The sequence below is a fragment of the Peromyscus leucopus genome, chromosome 16_21, assembly GCF_004664715.2.
Source record: "Peromyscus leucopus breed LL Stock chromosome 16_21, UCI_PerLeu_2.1, whole genome shotgun sequence".
NCBI lineage: Eukaryota > Metazoa > Chordata > Mammalia > Rodentia > Cricetidae > Peromyscus > Peromyscus leucopus.
The window spans coordinates 60,926,066-60,945,891 of NC_051084.1; the positions used below are offsets into that span (position 1 = coordinate 60,926,066).

A 19,826-nucleotide genomic window follows, 5' to 3' on the forward strand; every position below is an offset into this window, starting at 1 on the left:
GAGATTGCCAGCCAAGCAAAAAACAAAGGGAAGAAAGGACGGCTCGGGTGCGTACACAGCACTCCTTGGAGGGTATCCAGTGTTGGTGATGCCTATATAGCACCAAAGGACCTGGGTGTCATTTGGTGTGCTTGGAGCACGGGATGGAAAGACCAAAATACAATGAGACAGAGCAGGAGCTCTCAGAATAAATTTCTCTCACATGGCAACCAGAGATGCTTAATTCTGATCTGTTAAGAAATTGACTTTGACATAAAGCATCAGCTGATGCAGAGGAAATGTGATTACAGGGGAATATGGCAAATTTTAATAAGATTTGCCTCTGAGTGTTCAGACCAATTTTTTTCTTATACTTTATGATTTAATTTAAAATGCAAGGAGGAAAGCTGGAGAGACGTTGGTCTAACAGGTAGAATGCTGACATTTGATGGGAGGAATGAGTTCTGGTGTTTTATGGCATAATCCGGTGAATATGGTTAATATTAATGCACTGTAACCCAAAGGCTACATGGAAAGGGTTAAAACAAATGATAGACAGCTTATTTCCTACATGAAATTCCACATTGACCGTGAAAGACACTTTTAATGTAAAGTATAAGGGCCGCATTGATGATTTGGGGACTTAACCTTGTTGTACCCTCTTTAAACTATACTGTTGGAAGTGTCTGTATAGGTTTGGATACACTTCCACAAAATGTTGGAGAAGTGTAGGGCCTTGTAAACATGTATAGTATTAGAGATGGTATTTATTCAATCCTACAGTGCATGACAATGACATTGGAGAATTATTATAAACAAGGGGTAGAATTTGGTGCAACTACTGGAAAAGAAGATGAGGCCAGATGAACTTCACTTTACCCAGCTGTGTTTTATCCCTGTCAAGTTGAGTATTTTGGACACATCTACAGAAACCAAGGCTGAACCTGCTTGTAAATTAGGTGTTGAAATAATATCCCATTTCCTAGATAACCAAGAAGTCTTCAGTAAAATAGGAATTAAGTATTAGATTCCTCTTGATGGAACATAAATATCAAATGCAAGCTGTTTTTCTTAAATAAAAAAAACTACCTATTGGCAAGAAAAATTATATTTAACTTATTGCTTGAACATGAACTTCAAATTCCAGTTAAATTGGTACTGTAGCTAAATTCTGAGCATCTTTATTTCCAGTTTGTTAAGGATTATTGTGATGCCCAAAGCACTCCTGAGGTGGACGGGGGAAATACTCCTATTTTTTTTCTCTGGGACTTGCAAATTCAATAAACACATTGAAGTAGATTTGAGACTCGCAGTTGCTTGCAGCCTCTGAGGGACAGCCATCACTGAGATAGAGTGGCATGCTACTACACCCACTTCCTCGGCTGTCATGGCTGCCCAATCATCTGTTGCTCCTGCTGCTCAGAGGGCTATGTTTTGTTGGGTTTTTTAATGTTTACTAACAATGTAATCTCTGTTGTTGGAAATCCAGAATAGTTACTTTCAGGGTAGTTTTATTGAATTACTGTCATTGTGTCTTCCTTCCTTCCTTCCTTCCTTCCTCTCTTTCTTTCTTTTTTTTCCCTTTATTGGGTAGCAAGAACAATTGCTACAACTTGACATACACACAATTTTTTTTTTTTTTTTTTACATTCTCTGGTAGTATGAAAGAAAATGGCCCCCATAGGGAGTGGTACTATTTGGAGAAGTGGCTTAGTTGGAGTAGGTGTGGCCTTGTTGGGGGAAGTGTGTCACTGTAGAGGCAGGCTTTGATGTCTCGTATATGTGCAAGCCACACCCAGTGTCTCAGACTACTTCTTGTTGCCTGCAAGATGTAGGCCTCTCAGCTACTTCTCCAGCACCATGTCTGCCTGCACACTGCCATGTCCCACCATGATGATAATGGACTGAACCTCTGAACTGTAAGCAAGCCACCCCAATTAAATGTTTTTATTTATAAGAGTTGCTATGGTCATGGTGTCTCTTCACAGCAATAGAAACCCTAGCTAAGACATACATTCTGGACATCAGTTCTGTCATTTTTTGCTAGAAAAGTTTTTGGAGGCCGAGGGTGTAGCTCGGGTGGTAGAGCACCTCGCTGGCACACAGTAAGCCCCGGTGCAGTCACCAGCACCAGATAACCCAGACACTGTAGCCCATGCCTCTAATCCTAGCACTCTGTGGAGAGAAAGAAACAAGGGATAAGAAGGTTAAGGTCCTCCTCAGCTACAACGGCAAGTTCAAGGACATAGGGAGATACTTGAAACATCATCTAAAGAAGGAAAGAATGGAAGGAAAAAAGGAAGGATAGAAGAATATGGAAAGATAGAGTTCTTATGTGCCTAGGAGGCACGTACCTAGGAAGCAAAAGCAGGCAGATCTCTGTGAGTTCAAGGCCAGCCTGATGTACAAAGCAAGCTCCAGGACAGCCAGGACTGTTACATAGAGAAACCCTGTCTGAAAAATAAATAAATAAATAAATAAATAAAAATTAATTAATTAATTAATTAAAAGAAAAAATAAAGAAGATTTGTTGTGAATTTTGGCAAGTATCATTTACTTTCAGCCATTTATTCACATTTTTATCACATTTGTTCTTTTGCTTATTTGTATGGAGGGCATTGCACACATACCACAGCATGTGTACAAAGGTAAGAGGACAACTTGCAAGAGTCAGTTCTCTCTTTCTATCATGTGGGTTCCAGGAATCACACTCAGGTCGCCAAACTTGGCAGCAAGCACCTTTAACTGCTGGCTTATCTCACTAACCCACAACATTTATTTTCAGGCACTCACTCAAATAAATGTACATCTTTCTTTTCTTAAGTTTTATTGTTAAGAATTATGGACATGGGTATAAGTTTTTAGATATTTTTTTTAATTTTATAATTAACTTAATTTTACATATCAGCCATGGATTCCCCCATCCTCTCTCCTCCCACGCCCCCAGCCCTCCCCCCAGACAACCCCCAATTCCCACCTCCCCACTCTGGTTCTATCTCTTTTTAAAAAAACTATACCATTGTTCCTAAAGCTAATGGGTGGATTTTTTTCAACACTATACTTGCCCATATACCTACAAAATCATCTCTTACCACTCAAATGAACCCAAACTGTAAGCCAAAATTTTGATCATGCCCTCATTTCTTCTTTTTCAGACAACAAAAAGGGGCTGTCTTGGCAGTTAAGCTTAACGTTGTGGTGTAGTACACAGTATCCTTCCATGAAACACTGATTATTTCAGTTGGGTGTAATTTTATTTTTTATAACATCAGTAGTCAATTAAAAAAGAACCAAATAGTTCTAGGGGGAAAAATGTTGTCTCAGGTGATGATATGCTAAATACTCTGATTTGATCATTTTCCAGTGTGTATATGAATACACAACAGTATCATGCTGGGTGTGGTGGGGATGGCTACCTCCCAGCATCCTGGAGGTCAAGGCAGAAAGATCAAGAATTCAGATGTAGACATGCAACATAACAAGATGCTGACTCAGTAATGGGGACCAAAAAGCATCATATCATACCTCACTAAAGCATACCAATATTATGTGGTCAGTCAAAGAACAAAATTTTATAATGATAAAATTATAATGAGCATGTGTTGTTATTATGATGGGAGAAGGGTAGAGTTAAAACAAGTATTTGAGAAAAGTTTAGGCCAAAAATTTATGTTTCCTGGGTTGGCTGTTGGCACTGAGGGACCCAGTCAATCTGCTGGTGACTTAGCAGCATCTAGCACAGGATTGAAAAGGGGCAAAGTTTAGAATATAGACAAAAGAGATTGTGTTACTGCTCCAGGGACCAAGCTGTCACTCTAAACTCTGCTCAGATCAAAGGAATTGTCCTTGGCCTAGCACCTGTCTAAGATGAGCCTTCTAAATTTAGGAAGACATTCAAGGTGCTGTGAAATGCTATCAGGTAACAGTGCAACTTTAGTCCACCCAGCAGCCAAGGAAGGTACCCTTGGAGAATACATGACAGAATGCAACAGATTGGTCACTACTACCATTAACGGTGATGGCTGTTTTAATGTGTTCCCTATGGCCCAGGGCTGGGATCTCTCATATTCATACTGTATGAAATGTACCACAGTCCTGGTTGCTTTGAAGTTTTGGGTCTTTCAAAAAATATTTCTTCCTTCATTCTAACTATTTTTTATGTTTTTTGACTACTCTGTATGTCAAAAGCTTTATGTTATTAGTGACCAGAGAAACTTCGGTTCACCCTCTACCTTCCCTTTCCTCAAAAAGTCAAGTGTGGGGGTTAAAAAAAACACCCTTTCATTTCTTAAGGAATTGATAAGTAAATACATATAATTTAGACTCTCCTACCGTAGCATAACTAATCTCAATTTCATACGCTCTTCTCTGTTTTCCATTGCACATATCATTGTACATAATCAACATGGGTGCTTAGCTACATATTATAATTTAATCAAACACTTTGACTATTTTTATGTCATCATATACTACTCATCTTACTCATCTTTTTCATGGCTACTAACTTGGCTTTCTAGTACAGTGCTATAATTTAGGATAATGTGCAGCTTCCTGCTTTGGAATATTGAACTTTTGCAACCATTTATAATAGGCAGCAATGTGATAAACCTTACTACATTCATTTTTCGTTCATATCACAAAGGAAGTTTCCCTGCACTAAGATTAGAGGATTGCTGCTTTTGCTTTTAATTATAATATTTTTTTAAAATCTGGTGTGTGTGTGTGTGTGTGTGTGTGTGTGTGTGTGTGTGTGTGTGTGTGTGTGTTAATGAATGTGAGTGCAGGTACTAGAAAGTGACACATGTAGAAGTCAGAGGATAGTCAAAGGTGGCAGTCTTTGCCCTCCACTCTGTTTGATACACCGTCTTTTATTCACTGCTGTGTGTGCCAGGCCATGAATCTGCAATGGAAAACTTTCAGGTATTCTGCTGTTTCTACCCCTACTTTTTAGATACTCTGCTGTCTCTACCCCCACCACATGGTTTCCATATGAGTTCTTGAGATTCACACTCAGGTCCTCAAAATTGTGTGGCCTTCTTCCCAGGCCCTATTTTAAGTTTTAATAGCCATAAAAATGTGTTCCAATTTACGTTTGTTACTATCAATGCTAAAAGTGTGCTGAGTCCATCAATTTTCTTGTTGCTTGTGACTGTTCTTATACAAACTACATAGATAAAAGTCCATACTTACTTTTAATTTGTGGATGCCTTTGTAGTAATGTTGAATAGTTTAAGTACTTTTTAAAAATATTATTACTAGTGTCTTTTGGATAAATATATTTTTTATTTAAAGCCCCAAGAATCAAACTCAGGACCGTGAGCTTGTTAGCCATACTCTACCACTAAACTAAATCCCTAGCCCAAGTCATCTCTGTTAAATAATTTATTTGCCTGTTTTTATGGCTATCACAATTAACTGTCTGTAGTCAGATTATTTCCTGTGTCCCAGCCTGCTGGCGGTCGGGATAAATCTCTCCCATTCACATCCCCCAAGTAAACACACAGAGGCTTATATTAATTGAAACTGCTTGGCCATTAGCTCAAGCTTACTATTGACTAGCTCTTGCACTTAAACTCAGCCCATTTCTGTTCACCTAAATGTTGCCACGTTTTCTGTGCCATTACATGCTGCTCCCTGGATGGCGGGCTGGTGTCTCCTGACTCAGCCTCCCTCTTCCCAGAATTCTCCTTGTCTGTTTATCCCACCTATACTTCCTGCCTGGCTACTTACTGGCCAATCAGTGTTTTATTAAACCAGTGTACAAAAGCAATATCCCACAGCAACTGTCCTAAGCATGATAGACATACCAGTGTTGTTTGTATTTTGCAGGTTTTCCAAATCACACAGTTTTGGTGTTGTTAGGATTTGCTTTCTGTGGGTACTTGTTTTCTGTCTTCATGGTCAAAGCTGTGCCTCTCTCCATTATAGCTTCCTTGCCTCCCCAAACATACTAACACGATTCTTCTTCCACAGAAAGAAAATAGTTGTTTCCTGCTAGATTTCTGACAATTGATTTTATGTTGTTCTGTGAAGATGTAAACTCCCTGTGTGTAAAATAGCAGTTGCTCCTTTAAGAGAGAGAGTGTGAAGCCTTTGGGAGTGAGGTTGAGGCAGCATTGGGGACAGGAGATGGTAACTGGAATTCAGTTGAAGGCTGACACCTTCAAGCTGAATTACACAACAATTAATGTTTCATGGTAGCTCTAAGCCCCACTCTTTTTTTTTTTTTAAATCAACAATCCATCTGGGGATTTACTTTTTAAATGTAGTCATTTCCTGTTGTCTTGTGAAGCACTTACATTGTCTCAAATTGCAACTCTGTAAAACATATCCGCAGCGTGTGGGCACACACACACACACACACACACACACACACCAGAGAATCCTAAAAACACCCTCTTCAGCTGGGGCTCAGAGAGACACGGTGTCATTAGTCCACCCATGATCAGTGCTTCTTGGCACTGGCTGCATTGGATTTCTCTAGAGTCTGAAAAAAAAATGTTTTTTAACTCTGATGCCTGTTTCTGGTGTTGGTGTTGGTGGTGGTGGTGGTGGTGGCCGCCGCGGCGGGCTGTGGCGTTGGTGGTATGGTTGTGCTAGACTAGAACCAGAACATCCAGCAAGCAAGGCAACTCTATGGCCAACCTGTGCATCCCATTTGTGTTGCCTGGCTTCCACCCTCAATTTCAGTGTTGATCTTAGGGTAGCTGGGAGTTGTTTCTTTGTTTTTCTTTTTTCATACTCCCCAGGTTATTGGTGAAATTATTGGTGAAATTTAACTCCACGTAGTTAAAAGGGAGGTTTATTTAGTGGCATAACTTAGAAATGAATGGATAGGTAGGTCGCAGGGTCTGGGAAAGACGTAGCACAGTCTGGTGGTGTTCTCTGGAGAACTCTGCTTGGTCTGCCTCCAGTGTCCAGGGTCCCGGAACCAAGAGAGGGCAGTGCATCCTGATCTCGGGTCTTCAGGGCCCTCTCTTCGCCCCATCTTGTAGTCGTGACAGTTACCAAAGCCTCAATGGAGGTTGGAACCTCCAGATCAAAGCTGGAATGGCTATCCACTACATCTCCCCCTTTTGTCTAAATAAGAAGGTTCTAACTTAATACAAGACTATATGCAAAGGAATGGTTATCAAATATTGTCCAGGAGTAATGAGGGATAATGACCTAGATAAGATGGAAGTACAATCAATGCAAACAATATCAAGCAAGAAACACATCCTAAAATCCAGAGAAGTCTAGAGCATAGGTAAATGCTGGAATGGCTACCCACTACACCAGGTTATTCTAATATGCAGCCAAGACTGAAACCAAGGGTATCATTTCAAAACTGCCAAGGGAACTGAGTCTTTTTTTTTTTAATTTTATTTTACAATATAATTTAATTCTACATATCAGCCACGGATTCCCTTGCTTTCCCCCCTCCCGTCCCCCTCCCTTTCCCCCAGCCCACCTCCCATTCCCACCTCCTCCAGGGCAAAGACTCCCCCGAGGATTGAGATCAACCTGGTAGACTCAGTCCAGGCAGGTCCAGTCCCCTCCTCCCAGGCTGAGCCAAGTGTCCCTGCATAAGTCCCAGGTTTCAAACAGCCAGCTCATGCACAGGACCCGGTCCCACTGCCTAGATGCCTCCCAAACAGATCAAGCCAACCGACTGTCTCACCTATTCAGAAGGCCTGATCCAGTTGGGGGCCCCTCAGCCTTTGGTTCATAGTTCATGTGTTTCCATTCGTTTGGCTATTTGTCCCTGTGCTTTATCCAAATTTGGTCTCAACAATTCTTGCTCATATAAATCCTCCTCTTTCTCGCTAACTGGACTCCTGGAGCTCCACCCGGGGCCTGGCCGTAGATCTCTGCATCCAATTCCCTCAGTCATTGTGTGGGGTTTCTAGCACGACAATTAGGGTGTTTGGCCATCCCATCACCAGAGTAGGTCAGTTCGGGCTGGGACTGAGTCGTAAAAGAAGGTGTTTTTTAATAAGAGAAAGAACTAGAAACTTCCTATCCTTTCATAAACACCTGTATCTTGGTATTAGATTTTCATGAGAAACACAGAAAAAAATATTTTGGATATAACATAAGTTTCCAGAATTCCTTTTTTGTTGCCTTCTTCCCTCATTACTTAAAGACTATAAAATGTAATAGTTTTAATGAGCATGTTTTTTCAAGTGTTATTTTAGATTTTTCTTTTTCTTTTTTTTCTTCAGAGCTGAGGACCGAACCCAGGGCCTTGTGCTTGCTAGGAAAGTGCTCTACCACTGAGCTAAATCCCCAACCCTATTTTAGATTTTTCAAAATGCAGAGGAGCAACCCCAGAAAATTGATAAGAAACAGGACTACAGGTACAGTTCAGAGACAGAATGCTCACCTGGCATGATCAAGGCTCTGGCCAATAAAAACAAAACGACAATGAGAGAGAGAGAGAAGAAAGGAAGGAAGCAGAGAGGAAGGGAGAGAGTGAGAGAAGACAGGAAAAAAGGAAGGAGGGAGGGAGGGAAAGAGGAGAGAAGCAGGAAGAAAGGGAGAAAGAAAGGAAGGGAGGAAAGAAGGGAGGGAGGGAGAGAAAAGGAGAAAAGCATCGTGGCAACAAAAAGAGTGTGTTTTATAGTTCTTTTTCTGTGCCAAGGATGAGCAGCACAGGGCGGAAAACTGTCCAAATCGAGAATGCATTTGGAACACCTTATTTGACTAACACTTTGACACTATGGCTAGGTTTCATTCTGATGGGTATGGACTCCCATGCCTAACCCTAACCCTAACTTCTGCTCCCATGACCAACATCCACCAAAATTTCACAGCCTAACATGTGACTGGATAACACAGCTCCAGCCTCATTGAAGATTAACCATCCCCTGCTGCTAAACAATCATGGAGAGTTCTAATCATAAGAGTTTTAATACATTATTAACTTTACTAGCAAGAAACTTGATGTCCCAAGATACAAATGAAGCAAAATAATGTTGTATTTCCCCATTTTTTGTGGCTTTGGAATAAGTACAAGAATAATGTAATTCAACCCCTACCTCCACACACACACCAACAGAGATATTTTTGGTATTTATTTGTCCTAACCACACCTACCAAAAAAGACATGAGGGCCAGGGAGGTGGCTAAGCAAATAAAGGCACTTGCTGCCAAGCCTTGTCACCTGCGTCTGATCCCCAAAATCCTCATAGCAGATGGCCAGGTTGTCTTCTGGCCATCATACATGCATGCGCGCGCACGCACACACACACACACACACACACACACACAATAAATATGCCACTTTGCGCAGCCTTGGTGCAGGGAGGAGGGTCTTGGACCTGCCTCAACTAAATGTACCAGGCTCTGCTGACTCCCCATGGAACACCTTGCCTTGGAGGAGGTGGGAATGGGGGATGGTTTGGGGGGGGAAGACTGGGGGATGGGAGGAGGGAGGACAGAGGAATCTGTGGTTGGTATGTAAAATGAATAGAAAAAAACTCTTAATAAATAAATGTAGCCAATGAAGCAGAAATAATTGTTTAATTTGTGCCTGAATAATCAAGTTATAAAACAGTATGATAAAACTGCCCAAGAAGCCACAGCTGAATGTAATAATAGTTAGTGTCTGACTCCCATTTTCAGCCTAGACTTCCTCCCAACAAGGTAGTTGGACCATATGTCTTCTTACCATGCAAGCTGGGATTGAGGAAGTGCAGCAGTAACCTAGGAGGTAATCACCATGTAATCATTCGGGAGGGCCCTGGCTCCATCTGCAGTCAGCCAGAAGCACTGGTTTCATTATCTTCACTTTGTGATTTTGGTGACAATGCACATGGACTGTTCTGGGAGGGCCAAGTCCATTTTGTCAAGGATGCTCCAGTAGATGGCCCTATTATACCCACTCACATCCTGGCATCAATGAGTGGACTCAGTGGGGAAAAACAGTATGAAGTTGGGAGGGAATAGTGGATCAGAGAAGAACTAGAACAGAGGGAATAGGGGATTATACTTGACCAAAACACATTACACGCCTGTAAAGAAAATCCTCAAACAATAAAAGATATCATGTTTCTTATTAGCAAAAAGAAAAAAAAATGACCCTGCATCTTAAGCTGCCAAACATTGTGCTTCGTTTTCAAGAGAGGTAATTAATATGAGTATTGCAGTTTCTACTGTGTTCCCCAGTGTTCTGAAGTATAGGATGAGAAGTATCTCTCACTAGAGTTCAGATGAAAGAAAGCAGCCGCATGCCTCCATTTAGAAGAAGAGTGTAAGACATTCTTATGAATGCTATACTGGCAATCCTGAAAAGTGTTACTGCTCAGAAGTAGCTAATGTCTGGGCATCTCACAGGGTGGTGGTCTTGGCTCTGTCGGTCAGCTGCTCTATATGTGTCCCCTGTCTATTTATCTCCCTCTTCCCCTCATACACTCTTCTTAGAGGCTCCAGCTTATGTACCTGTCCAGGGCTCCTTTAGGATGGGAGCTGGCTCAGCACTGCTCACTACACTGCTCCAAACTGGATCTTCAGTTGGTGTTGCAGATGCACATACCATATGAAAGAAAAGATAACAGAGAAGAAGGGAAGCCAGAGGTCAAGTGAGAGGCAGAGGGACAAAGGAAGGGGTCAAAGGAAGCTCACAGCCCCAGATGAACAGGTTTAAGCTCTGATTCTGTTAGTTAGTCTTTGTGTGTCCTTGGACAAATTTCATAGCCTTCTGTGCCTCACTCCCACACTGTGAAAAGCCCGGGGTAATAATAGACACACCTCACAGGGGTTTGTGGCAGTTAATTAAAGTTCCTGGCACGTAATTAGATTTCTCTAAAAAATCCTACTGCTATATGATCATCATTATTATTGTCCCAGAGTAAAGAACTGGAAACCATGGAGAAAACCGTTTCCTGGGCTGTCATAACAGATCACCCCATATTGGGGGGTTTAAAGCAGGGGAAATAGATTGCCCCACAGTTCAGGAGTTCCGGGGTCCACAATCAGAGTATGCCTAGGTCGGCTCATTCAGGAGACTGGGGAGGAACCCACCCACTGCCACTCACTGAGCTTACATAATGGAGTACATCACATTATCTGCTTTCAGCTCTTCTGCATCCCTATTTCTTCTTCTTTCTGTTTCCTACACAGACAATTTTGCAGCCCTTCTTATCTACCCTAACCCAACACGATTTCATCTCAAACCATATCTTAATTACGTCTGTAAAACCCTTATTACAAATAAGGTCATAGTCTCTAGCAACTACCGGTAGATTGGGATCAGCTAGGAGGAGTAACCGCCTCTAACCTTGGATATGAAGTGCATAGGCTCAAATGACTGTCATGTATAAGTGAACAATTAGGCAAAACAAGCTAGCTACCTTCCAGGCCATCAGCTGTGAGTTAATCAGTATTCTCTTGTTTAAAGTTGGAGGTACCCAGCGGGGCAGACTGCACTTGTCTGCCCCTGTGTCGTCTCTCCCGACATTGTCATTTTATTTTATTATATTTTACCCTGTTCCCTGACACCAGATGATCGATAGAGAGTGTATGGACTTTGGAGCCTCAGGAAACTGCATTGTAATAACAGGTTCTGCAATTTCACAGCTTCGCTTACTACTTCATGGCCTCAGACAACGTCCTTATCTCATCCAAGCTTTGATTTCCACACAAAACCACCAACAACTTGTAGAGTGAATCTCATCATAAAAACTAATACGTAAAGAGACTTTACCAAAGAGCTGAAGTACATTTCAGAGAATGATTGCCATTTGCTTCAGTCTGTGCTGCTATGCCAAAAGCCCTGACTCCCTAATTATATTAAGAATAGAAATTTGTTTCTCGCAGTTCTGGAAGCTAAGACACCCAAAACCAAGGCACTAGTAGGTTGTGTCTGGAAGGACTGGAACTCTTATTTCCAAGATGGTGCTCTATTACTGAATTCTCCCAAGGAGCCCAACTCCATACTCACCTGGTGATACAGTGCAGTACCCTCCTAATCACATAACTCAGTACTCACCTGGACAAAAAGCCCTCTAGTCCTCTCATACATTTTCCAAGCCCATTCCTTAGCACTGTGGCCTCCATCACCTCCCAAATGCCCTACCTCCTACTGTCACACCAACAACCAAGTTTCAACACATAAATTTGGAGGATAAATTCTGACAGCCCAAGTATCATTATCATCATAGTAGTTTGTCTCTGTCTTACTTCTTTTGAGAGAAAGACAGCCAAAGGGACCCTGAAGAAGATATAGGAAAATTCAGCAGCATGAATCCCACCTTCTCTGCCTCCACCCACTTCCACTTAGCACAGAGTGTGCATAGACCACTCAGCCAGTATTCATGGAATTAAACGCTGTAGTGACTGCATTCCCGACATAAGCACAGTCTCAATGAATAAACTTCCAATAGTGTATCAGATTTCAGTCAAACCAGAACAGTTTGCAGCAAAGCTCTCCCATTCATGGCAATGAGTAGGCTGCTGAGCACAGACAGCATGGCAGTCTGAGGCCTGTGTGTATGTCAACACTCAACAAGGCTTGAACCAACTAGCAAGCTTCATTACCCCTCTCTAATGGGTGCATTTTTACTTCTCTATTTACTTTTATGCTACTAAGTTAAAACACACTTTAGAAAATAGAGTAGAAACTTTAAAAAATATAGTAGGCAAAAAGAACAAAATTATTCCTGGCCTCTATTAATTTATCTTTAACAATATGACATTTTCTCAGTCATTAGTGGGCAACATCAATTTTATTTTTTTATTAAGAAAAATTTTTTTTTTTCATTTTACATATCAATCAAAGATCTGCTCTTCCCTCCTCCTCCAGTCCCTCCAGCCTCCCCCGCCAACCCACCCCCCATTTCCTCCTACAAGAAGGTGAAGCCTCCTATGGGGAGGTACATTTAGTAGAGGCAGGTCCAAGCCCCTCCCCCTGCCTCAAGGCTGCTGCAACATCAATTTTAACAGCTTTGTAACATTCCCTGTATAAACCTTCTGATGTATATACATATATATATATATATATATATATATATATATATATATATATATATATTTAGCCTATCACTCATTACATGTATTTACTGTTTTTAATATTTTGTTGCTGAAAATAAAAATACAAGGATGTGAGTTTATTTTTTATTAATTTTACAAAGTGTCAATAATGTAGTATTTATTATAAGCCTGTTCCTTTTACAAATGTTAAATTAACCGAAAAGTTAATCTGATTGGTTTATATGGAACTGATTTTCAGATGGTCTGCTCTTAGCTTTGACTCTATTATCTTAAGCAAGAACTCTCCCGACCTCACAATTGCCAGTCCAGCAAGTAATAAAGAGTCAGGCTTCTCCAGTCTGCTGCTTAAGGAACTTGTTTAGCAACAGGGCTAATGAGGCCAGTGTCACGGGGTTTGAGCTCTGTATAGACAGACTGGTGAACTCACAGTCCAAAGGCAGTTTTCTCAACTCCAAACAGCTGCGATTTAAATGATGGCTATTAGTTTCCAAGGAACAGGGCAGAAAGCACGGATGAACACAAATTCGCCACCACCATCTTCCAGGTGGAAAAGAGCTTAGGAAAATATCCGTGTCAAAAAAAAAAAAAAAGGGGGGTTGAGGTTGTAGAAGAAGGACAAGGCTAACACTGGGGGACACAGTTGGCTGGCCTTATCCCTCAGCAGCAGGTTGTATGCTCGGTCTGTATGTGTCCACACTTTCCTATATGAGACAAACAACCCGGGACTTCCTAAACAGAAACTGGTGGTGTTAAGTGGTGTCTTCTCTTGCAGCCGACACAGCCCTCGGCACCGACGATGTATATGATGAGAAAGGCTGCCAGTGTGATGTGTCTGTGGAGGACCTCACCCCGCCACTGAAAACTGTTATTCGAGCCATCAGGTGGGTAAGCACTGTGAACAGCGTGAGTCTGGCACGTCTCTGTTACTTTTTTTCAGCAGGTAAGTCTCCTGGAATAACTATCTCCCCTCTTTGTGTTCATCCACATGCTTTTTAACTCATGAAGTGTTTTTTTTTTTTTCTTAATAAGGAACTGTACTACATTCAATATGAACTATGTTAAAAAAGGTGTGTGGGATTTGAAAAGCTAGTCCACACCAGGGAGATTGTGTAAGAACCAGTGCGCTGCATCGTATTTGTTGCTTTGCGAGGATTTGGTTTATTGGTGCAACTAGACTTTTTTAAATTATTTTATGCCTTTATTCAATAACATATGTCTCATATTTTGTACCAAAGGAAAACCCCTCTAGGCTATTTGAAATAAGGTTGAGCTCTGAACATGGGAAGCCCAAGATACTGTGCAGTGACGTACTTCCTTCTGAAAAGTAATTGTTCATAGGGAATCTTAATCTGCTTCTTCTACACTGGCAAAGAGCTAAGAGAGGACCCATGTTAGCTCCAGCTCATATTTACAAACCCCCATTCACATATGAAAAATTCATAATGTACATGAACAAGTTGCTGTGTATTCTGCCTTCCCAATTTAATCCCTGTGGAGAAGCTTTATCTGTGCATATATCGGGTGAATGGATTGAGTTTCTACTTGACATTTCCGACATCTTACCGAAAAGCCAGGAAATGGCTTAAAATATCCAAACTAACTTAGTGTGTTCAGATATTCGCTCTAATCTTAGATATCAGTGCAATTAATCAGTTGATGCTGGTTTGAGTTGGTCATTTAGCATGATGTTAGATGTGACTTTGTGGTTTCATTGGGAAACACTGGGCAAGCAGAAATTAGTTACCAGTAAACATTTGTGAGGATAAAGGAAACCATGATATTATGAAAATGTATGTGCTCCAGAAGGTGCTTAAATGATCTGTATCCACAAGCTAACCAGAAATGTAGTAAAGATTGATTGCCCTACAGAAAGGGAGGTTCCTTTTTGACCTGGATGGTCTCAAGTTATGCCCCACAACTCACTGTAACTGTACATAGTGCTACCAGACTTCCTCACTGGGTACCACATTGAGCAACTAGTTACATAGTTATCATGTATCCATGGACAACCTAGAAGTCCTAAGTGACAGTTAAGTGAGGCATGATTTTGCATGTCTATAATCCCAGGCCTCAGAAGGTTGAGGCAGAGAGATTGTTGAGTCTGAGGTCAGCCTGGATGGACTACACAGGGAAACCCCACCTCACCAAAAAAACAAAAACAAAAACAAAAACACTACATATGTATTTAAGTTCAGGAAACTCAGAATATGTAGGGAAATAATGTCAGAATCCTTCAATTAAAGGATCGATAGGACTAGAGAGATGGCTTAGAGGTTAAGAACACCTACAGGACCCAAGCTTGATTCCCAGTACTCACATGGCAACTCACTGTAATTCTAGTTCCCATGGGTCCATTGGCCTCTTCTGGCCTCCTCAGGCACCAGATACTTATGTAGAGGACAGACATACATGCAGGTGAAGCACCTATACACATAAAATAAAAAATTCTTAAAGGGATGGTGAGGACTAAGAAATGCACTATCCAATATGGAAGCTACTTATTACAAAAGGCTATTTAAATTTGAATCAATTAAAATGGAAGACGGTTTAAAATTTAATTGCTCAGCTGCACAATACACATTTTAAATGCTCAGCAGCCAAAGGCACCCATACCTAGTGACAACCATATTGGACAAAAAAAAAAAAAAAAATCGGCAATGTTCTATCATCACAGGAAGTTGTATTGAAGGTGACTCTGTAAGTCACCTTCAGATTCTTTACATACACTGAGTATTTCCATCATAGGCCCTAACATAAAGGTCGGGGAGTTTGGCTGGCAAATTCATCTGACTTGCAACAAGTACATTAAATCTTATCTCGAAGAAGCAGATCAGGCTCCATAAAAGTCAAACTTAACATGGTTTTGTGTCATTTCCGCAGACCTTCTGAAACTTTTGCTTTTGCTTCACAGCCTGTAATAAAAGGATTGTGGGCTGCTAGAAAGAAAATGAGTTAGATTTATTCTGCTGTCTTAAGCACTTTAGCAACAGTTTAAGATTTACTTTGCCCTTCCTGAAATCAGCTGACGTTTGTAAAGTCTTTCGCAGAATTCCTTTGTTTTTCAGAACTCTTCCCCTCTCCCCCATTCACTGTTTGGTTGGGGATTCTATATTTTTGTTTGGTTTTTAGGGCAGGGACTCATGTATACCAGGCTGGTCACAAACATACAATGTAGCCTAAAGCTAGTCTTAAACACCTGATCCTCCTGCTTCGATGTCCCCAAGGCTGGCATTTCAAGTGTCTGTCACCACACCTAGCATGGTTCTTATTTGTATGTGGGGGTAGTGCACATCTGAGTGTATGAAGTAGAAGAATCTGCACACCAGTGTGTACATACAGAAGCCAGAGAAAAAATGTCATATGCCTTGCTCTATCACTGCCTTGAGACAGGGTCTCTCACTGAACCTGGAGCTAATGATGTTTTAGTTAGACTATCTGGTCAACAAGCCCCAGCAGTTTTCCTGCCTTTACCTTGCACCCATCTCCTGCTGTTGGGGTTACAGGCTGGTGTAGAAAAGTCTGACTTACAAATAGGTGCTGGAATCTGAACTCATGTGTCCTCATGCGTGGGCAGCAAGCATTCTTACCTACTTAGTCGTCTCCTCAGCGCTTAGTCCCTATTTTTAGCTGAACTTCATGACTGAGGTGTTTGCTCTGGACTTTGAGGCTGTCTGTAATGGTACTTGGTATCTGGGGGATATTTTCTCCCCCATATTCTGATTTTGCCTGGAGTTGTTTAAATCACTCCTAAGTTTCATTTAAAATAATTAGATATTATTTAAAAAAAAAACTAAAAAAACACTAGACTAAAGAGTTTAATAATAGTCTGAAGTTGTTCATCCATGAAGTATGTAAGGTAAAGATACATGATTCAGAAACTAAAGAAATGCTTAGCAGTTAAAGCCACTCTTACAGAGATCCCGGGTTCATTCCCTAGTATATCAGGTGACTCACAATGGCCTGTAACTCCAGCTCCAGAGGATCTGTCGCTCTCTTCTGGAGTCAATGGGCAATGCACTCACATGCACAAACACACACATATAATAAACACACACACACAAACCTATACACACTCACATATATCATTTAAAATAAAAACTAAACAATTTTTGTAAGACACATAATTCAAAGACTACCCAATACAACAAGTTCTGCAAAGAAATCTGCAGCTGTTTGTCCCTAAATCTTATACAAAGGTGTTCTCTCCCTGAGGGACTAAGTTCAACATCAGCTGGCCAAGAAGTTTGTCAGAATATACCCACCTCTTACAACTCACCTGAAATAGAGTTTTCTGTGTTGATTTATTGACTCTAAGCATGAGCCAACCATTATCCATCTCTAAATGAACAAGTTTGCTTTGACATTTTCCTTCTTGTTCTTGGTTGTTAGAATATTTAATACGAATACATGAATATGTCTTTTGTATCCCAGGGACTCTTACAAGAGTGTTTTTTTTTTAAAAAAAAAGGACAAGTTTAAATTAAAACAAGAGATAAAAAATATGCATTCCACCACAAGGGTGACAATATGGAAAAAATATTACTACACTCACAAACAGCAAAGTACCAATTGTTCTTACCTAGTTATTAGTTTTTATTTAATCTCTCCCAACATCTCAGGAAATAGGATGACTGTGACTCGTGTAATAAAGACTCTAGGGCTGGAGAGATGGTTCAGTGGTTAAGGGCACTGGCTGCTCTTCCAGAGGTTCTGAGTTCAAATCCCAGAAACCACATGGTGGCTCACAACCATCTATAATGAGATCTGGTGCCCTTACCTGGTGTGCAGGCATACATGCAGACAGAGCACTGTATACATAATAAGTAAATTTTTTTAAAAAAAGACTCTATTACTTTTTAATAAAGGATGTTACCTCTTTTTGATGGGTTTTATTTGTTTGTCAAGTTTGTTGCTTCTGCTATATTGAAGTGCTGAGAATCAAACCTGGCTCCTTGCACTGGGTAAATGCCATACAAATGAGCCTCATGCCCAGCCCTTCAATGTCAATTTTCAAGTCAGTTAATAATGACTCTTCTTAGATAATTTCTAAGATATGTCCCTTACTCAAAAGAAGACTTGATTTGGTACATTTCCTCTAAGATTACCACAGACTGTTCTGTAAATATTTCATTGAGAGGTAGGTAATCAACAGCAAGTTGATTATAACTACACAGCATTCTGCCCACTTGCCCTTGACTATTTTGTGGTAAGACACCTGTTTTCCAATCACTCTTTTAAAAACATCACCCAAGTGCTACACATAACAACCAAGTTAGGAGATCAGTCTATAGGCCCAACAGGAAACTGTAGAATACGCATACCAAAGAGTACTACTCAGTCATAAATGAAGAATGAAATGTCATTTACAGAGAAACAAAAGTAGATGGAACTGGGTTGTGTGTCAAATGAAGCAAGCTGGACCCTTAGAAAGACTGATATGGCGTGCTTCCTCTCATATACAGAATCCACACTTTCAAAAAAATCATCAAATTTGTAGGTGGACTATTTAAAGAAGGAGAATGGGCCAGCAATAGGAAGAAGGGCCCAAGGGATGTTGACAGAAAGTGAATGTTATTGGAGTAAATTGTATACATGTATGAAAATATCATAATAAAGCCAGTTATTTTATATATTGATTTTTTACATGACAAAAAAGAAATAAAAGGAAAGAAACTGTCAATAAATTACCTTGAAGTGATATTCCATAATACAGAGCATTTGATTATCTAAGAATTTCTAAAGTTCACTGACAGCTACAAGTTTCATGCTTGTATTGGTATTGCAATCACCGTAGAAGTGTGAATCTGGGCTTGGTGAGTTGGCTCAGTGGTTAAGAGCCATTGCTGCTCGTGTGGAGGACACAAGTTCAGTTTCCAAAACCCAAACTGAGTGGCTCACAAATGACTGTAACACCAGCTCCAGGAGCTCTAGCACCCTCTTATGGCCTCCATGGGCAGCTGCACTCATGTGCACACACCCACACAGAGACTCCTATACACATTTAAAAAAAAAAACTGTATTGGATAAATTCACACATACATGAATGCATGGTTTATATTTGTTTTAACAAGTGTTTGAAAGTCTTATCAATGAAACTAGATTTTTTTAAAGTCTCAGAGTGATAGCCTTTTAAAAATGCAAAAGAAGTTTCTTGCAGTGAGCTAGGTTATTTCTCAGACATGCACACCAAGGCAATAGGAGAGTATTGTTTAAAGAACTGGGCACTTGGGGAAAGTGCTTTGCTCACTAGACAATGTGGTGTTTATATGCTTCTCACTAGTGTGGTTTCATAGAATTACTATGTCTAGGATGAGAGTAACTCTTAATGAGGTCCTCAGTGACCACTGTTCCTGCATAAGCTGCTGTTATATATGCAGAAAATGTGTGTCTTTTCATATGATTATCTCAGTGGCAGAGTGCCTGTCTAGCACATGTGAATCCATGGAATTGATCCCCAGGACCCACAAAGCAAAAGTCTGAATGAGAATACTGCACAAGCTATTTTTCTACTAAAGATAATTAAAACAATCTAATTCAAGTGCTCATTATTTTGAAAAACTGCAAGAGAAGCTACTAATTTTATTATGTTCCTAACTTCTCTTAATATTTATATGCAATAATCACAATGCCTATTATGTCTCACTGTAGGCAACCTTTTATATCCCAAGTCAAGCCAACTGTTTAAATAATCAAATGAAATAATAAAGTCAAGAAGTGAAAACTCAAAGAATTCTCTTTCTGTGTATTTGTTTGCAGTACTGAGACTGCAGCCCAAGGCCATGCATAATCAGACAAGCAAGCACTTTACCAATGAGCTACATCCCTAGCTCCTTAAAGAATTCTTGAACTGACTCTATTCTAGCACTATGTAT

At 40.5% G+C, this 19,826-nt stretch overlaps 1 protein-coding gene across 2 annotated transcripts in view; it reads left to right on the forward strand.

Annotated features, from left to right (window-relative positions):
- Positions 1-19,826, forward strand: part of Kcnq5 (potassium voltage-gated channel subfamily Q member 5) — a 543,303-nt gene that overhangs the window by 503,438 nt on the left and 20,039 nt on the right. For both annotated transcript variants that reach the window (XM_028868060.2, XM_028868061.2), the window contains one exon: positions 13,727-13,835. In XM_028868060.2, the coding sequence (XP_028723893.1) occupies positions 13,727-13,835 (109 nt within the window). The remainder of the gene's footprint in view (positions 1-13,726; positions 13,836-19,826) is intronic.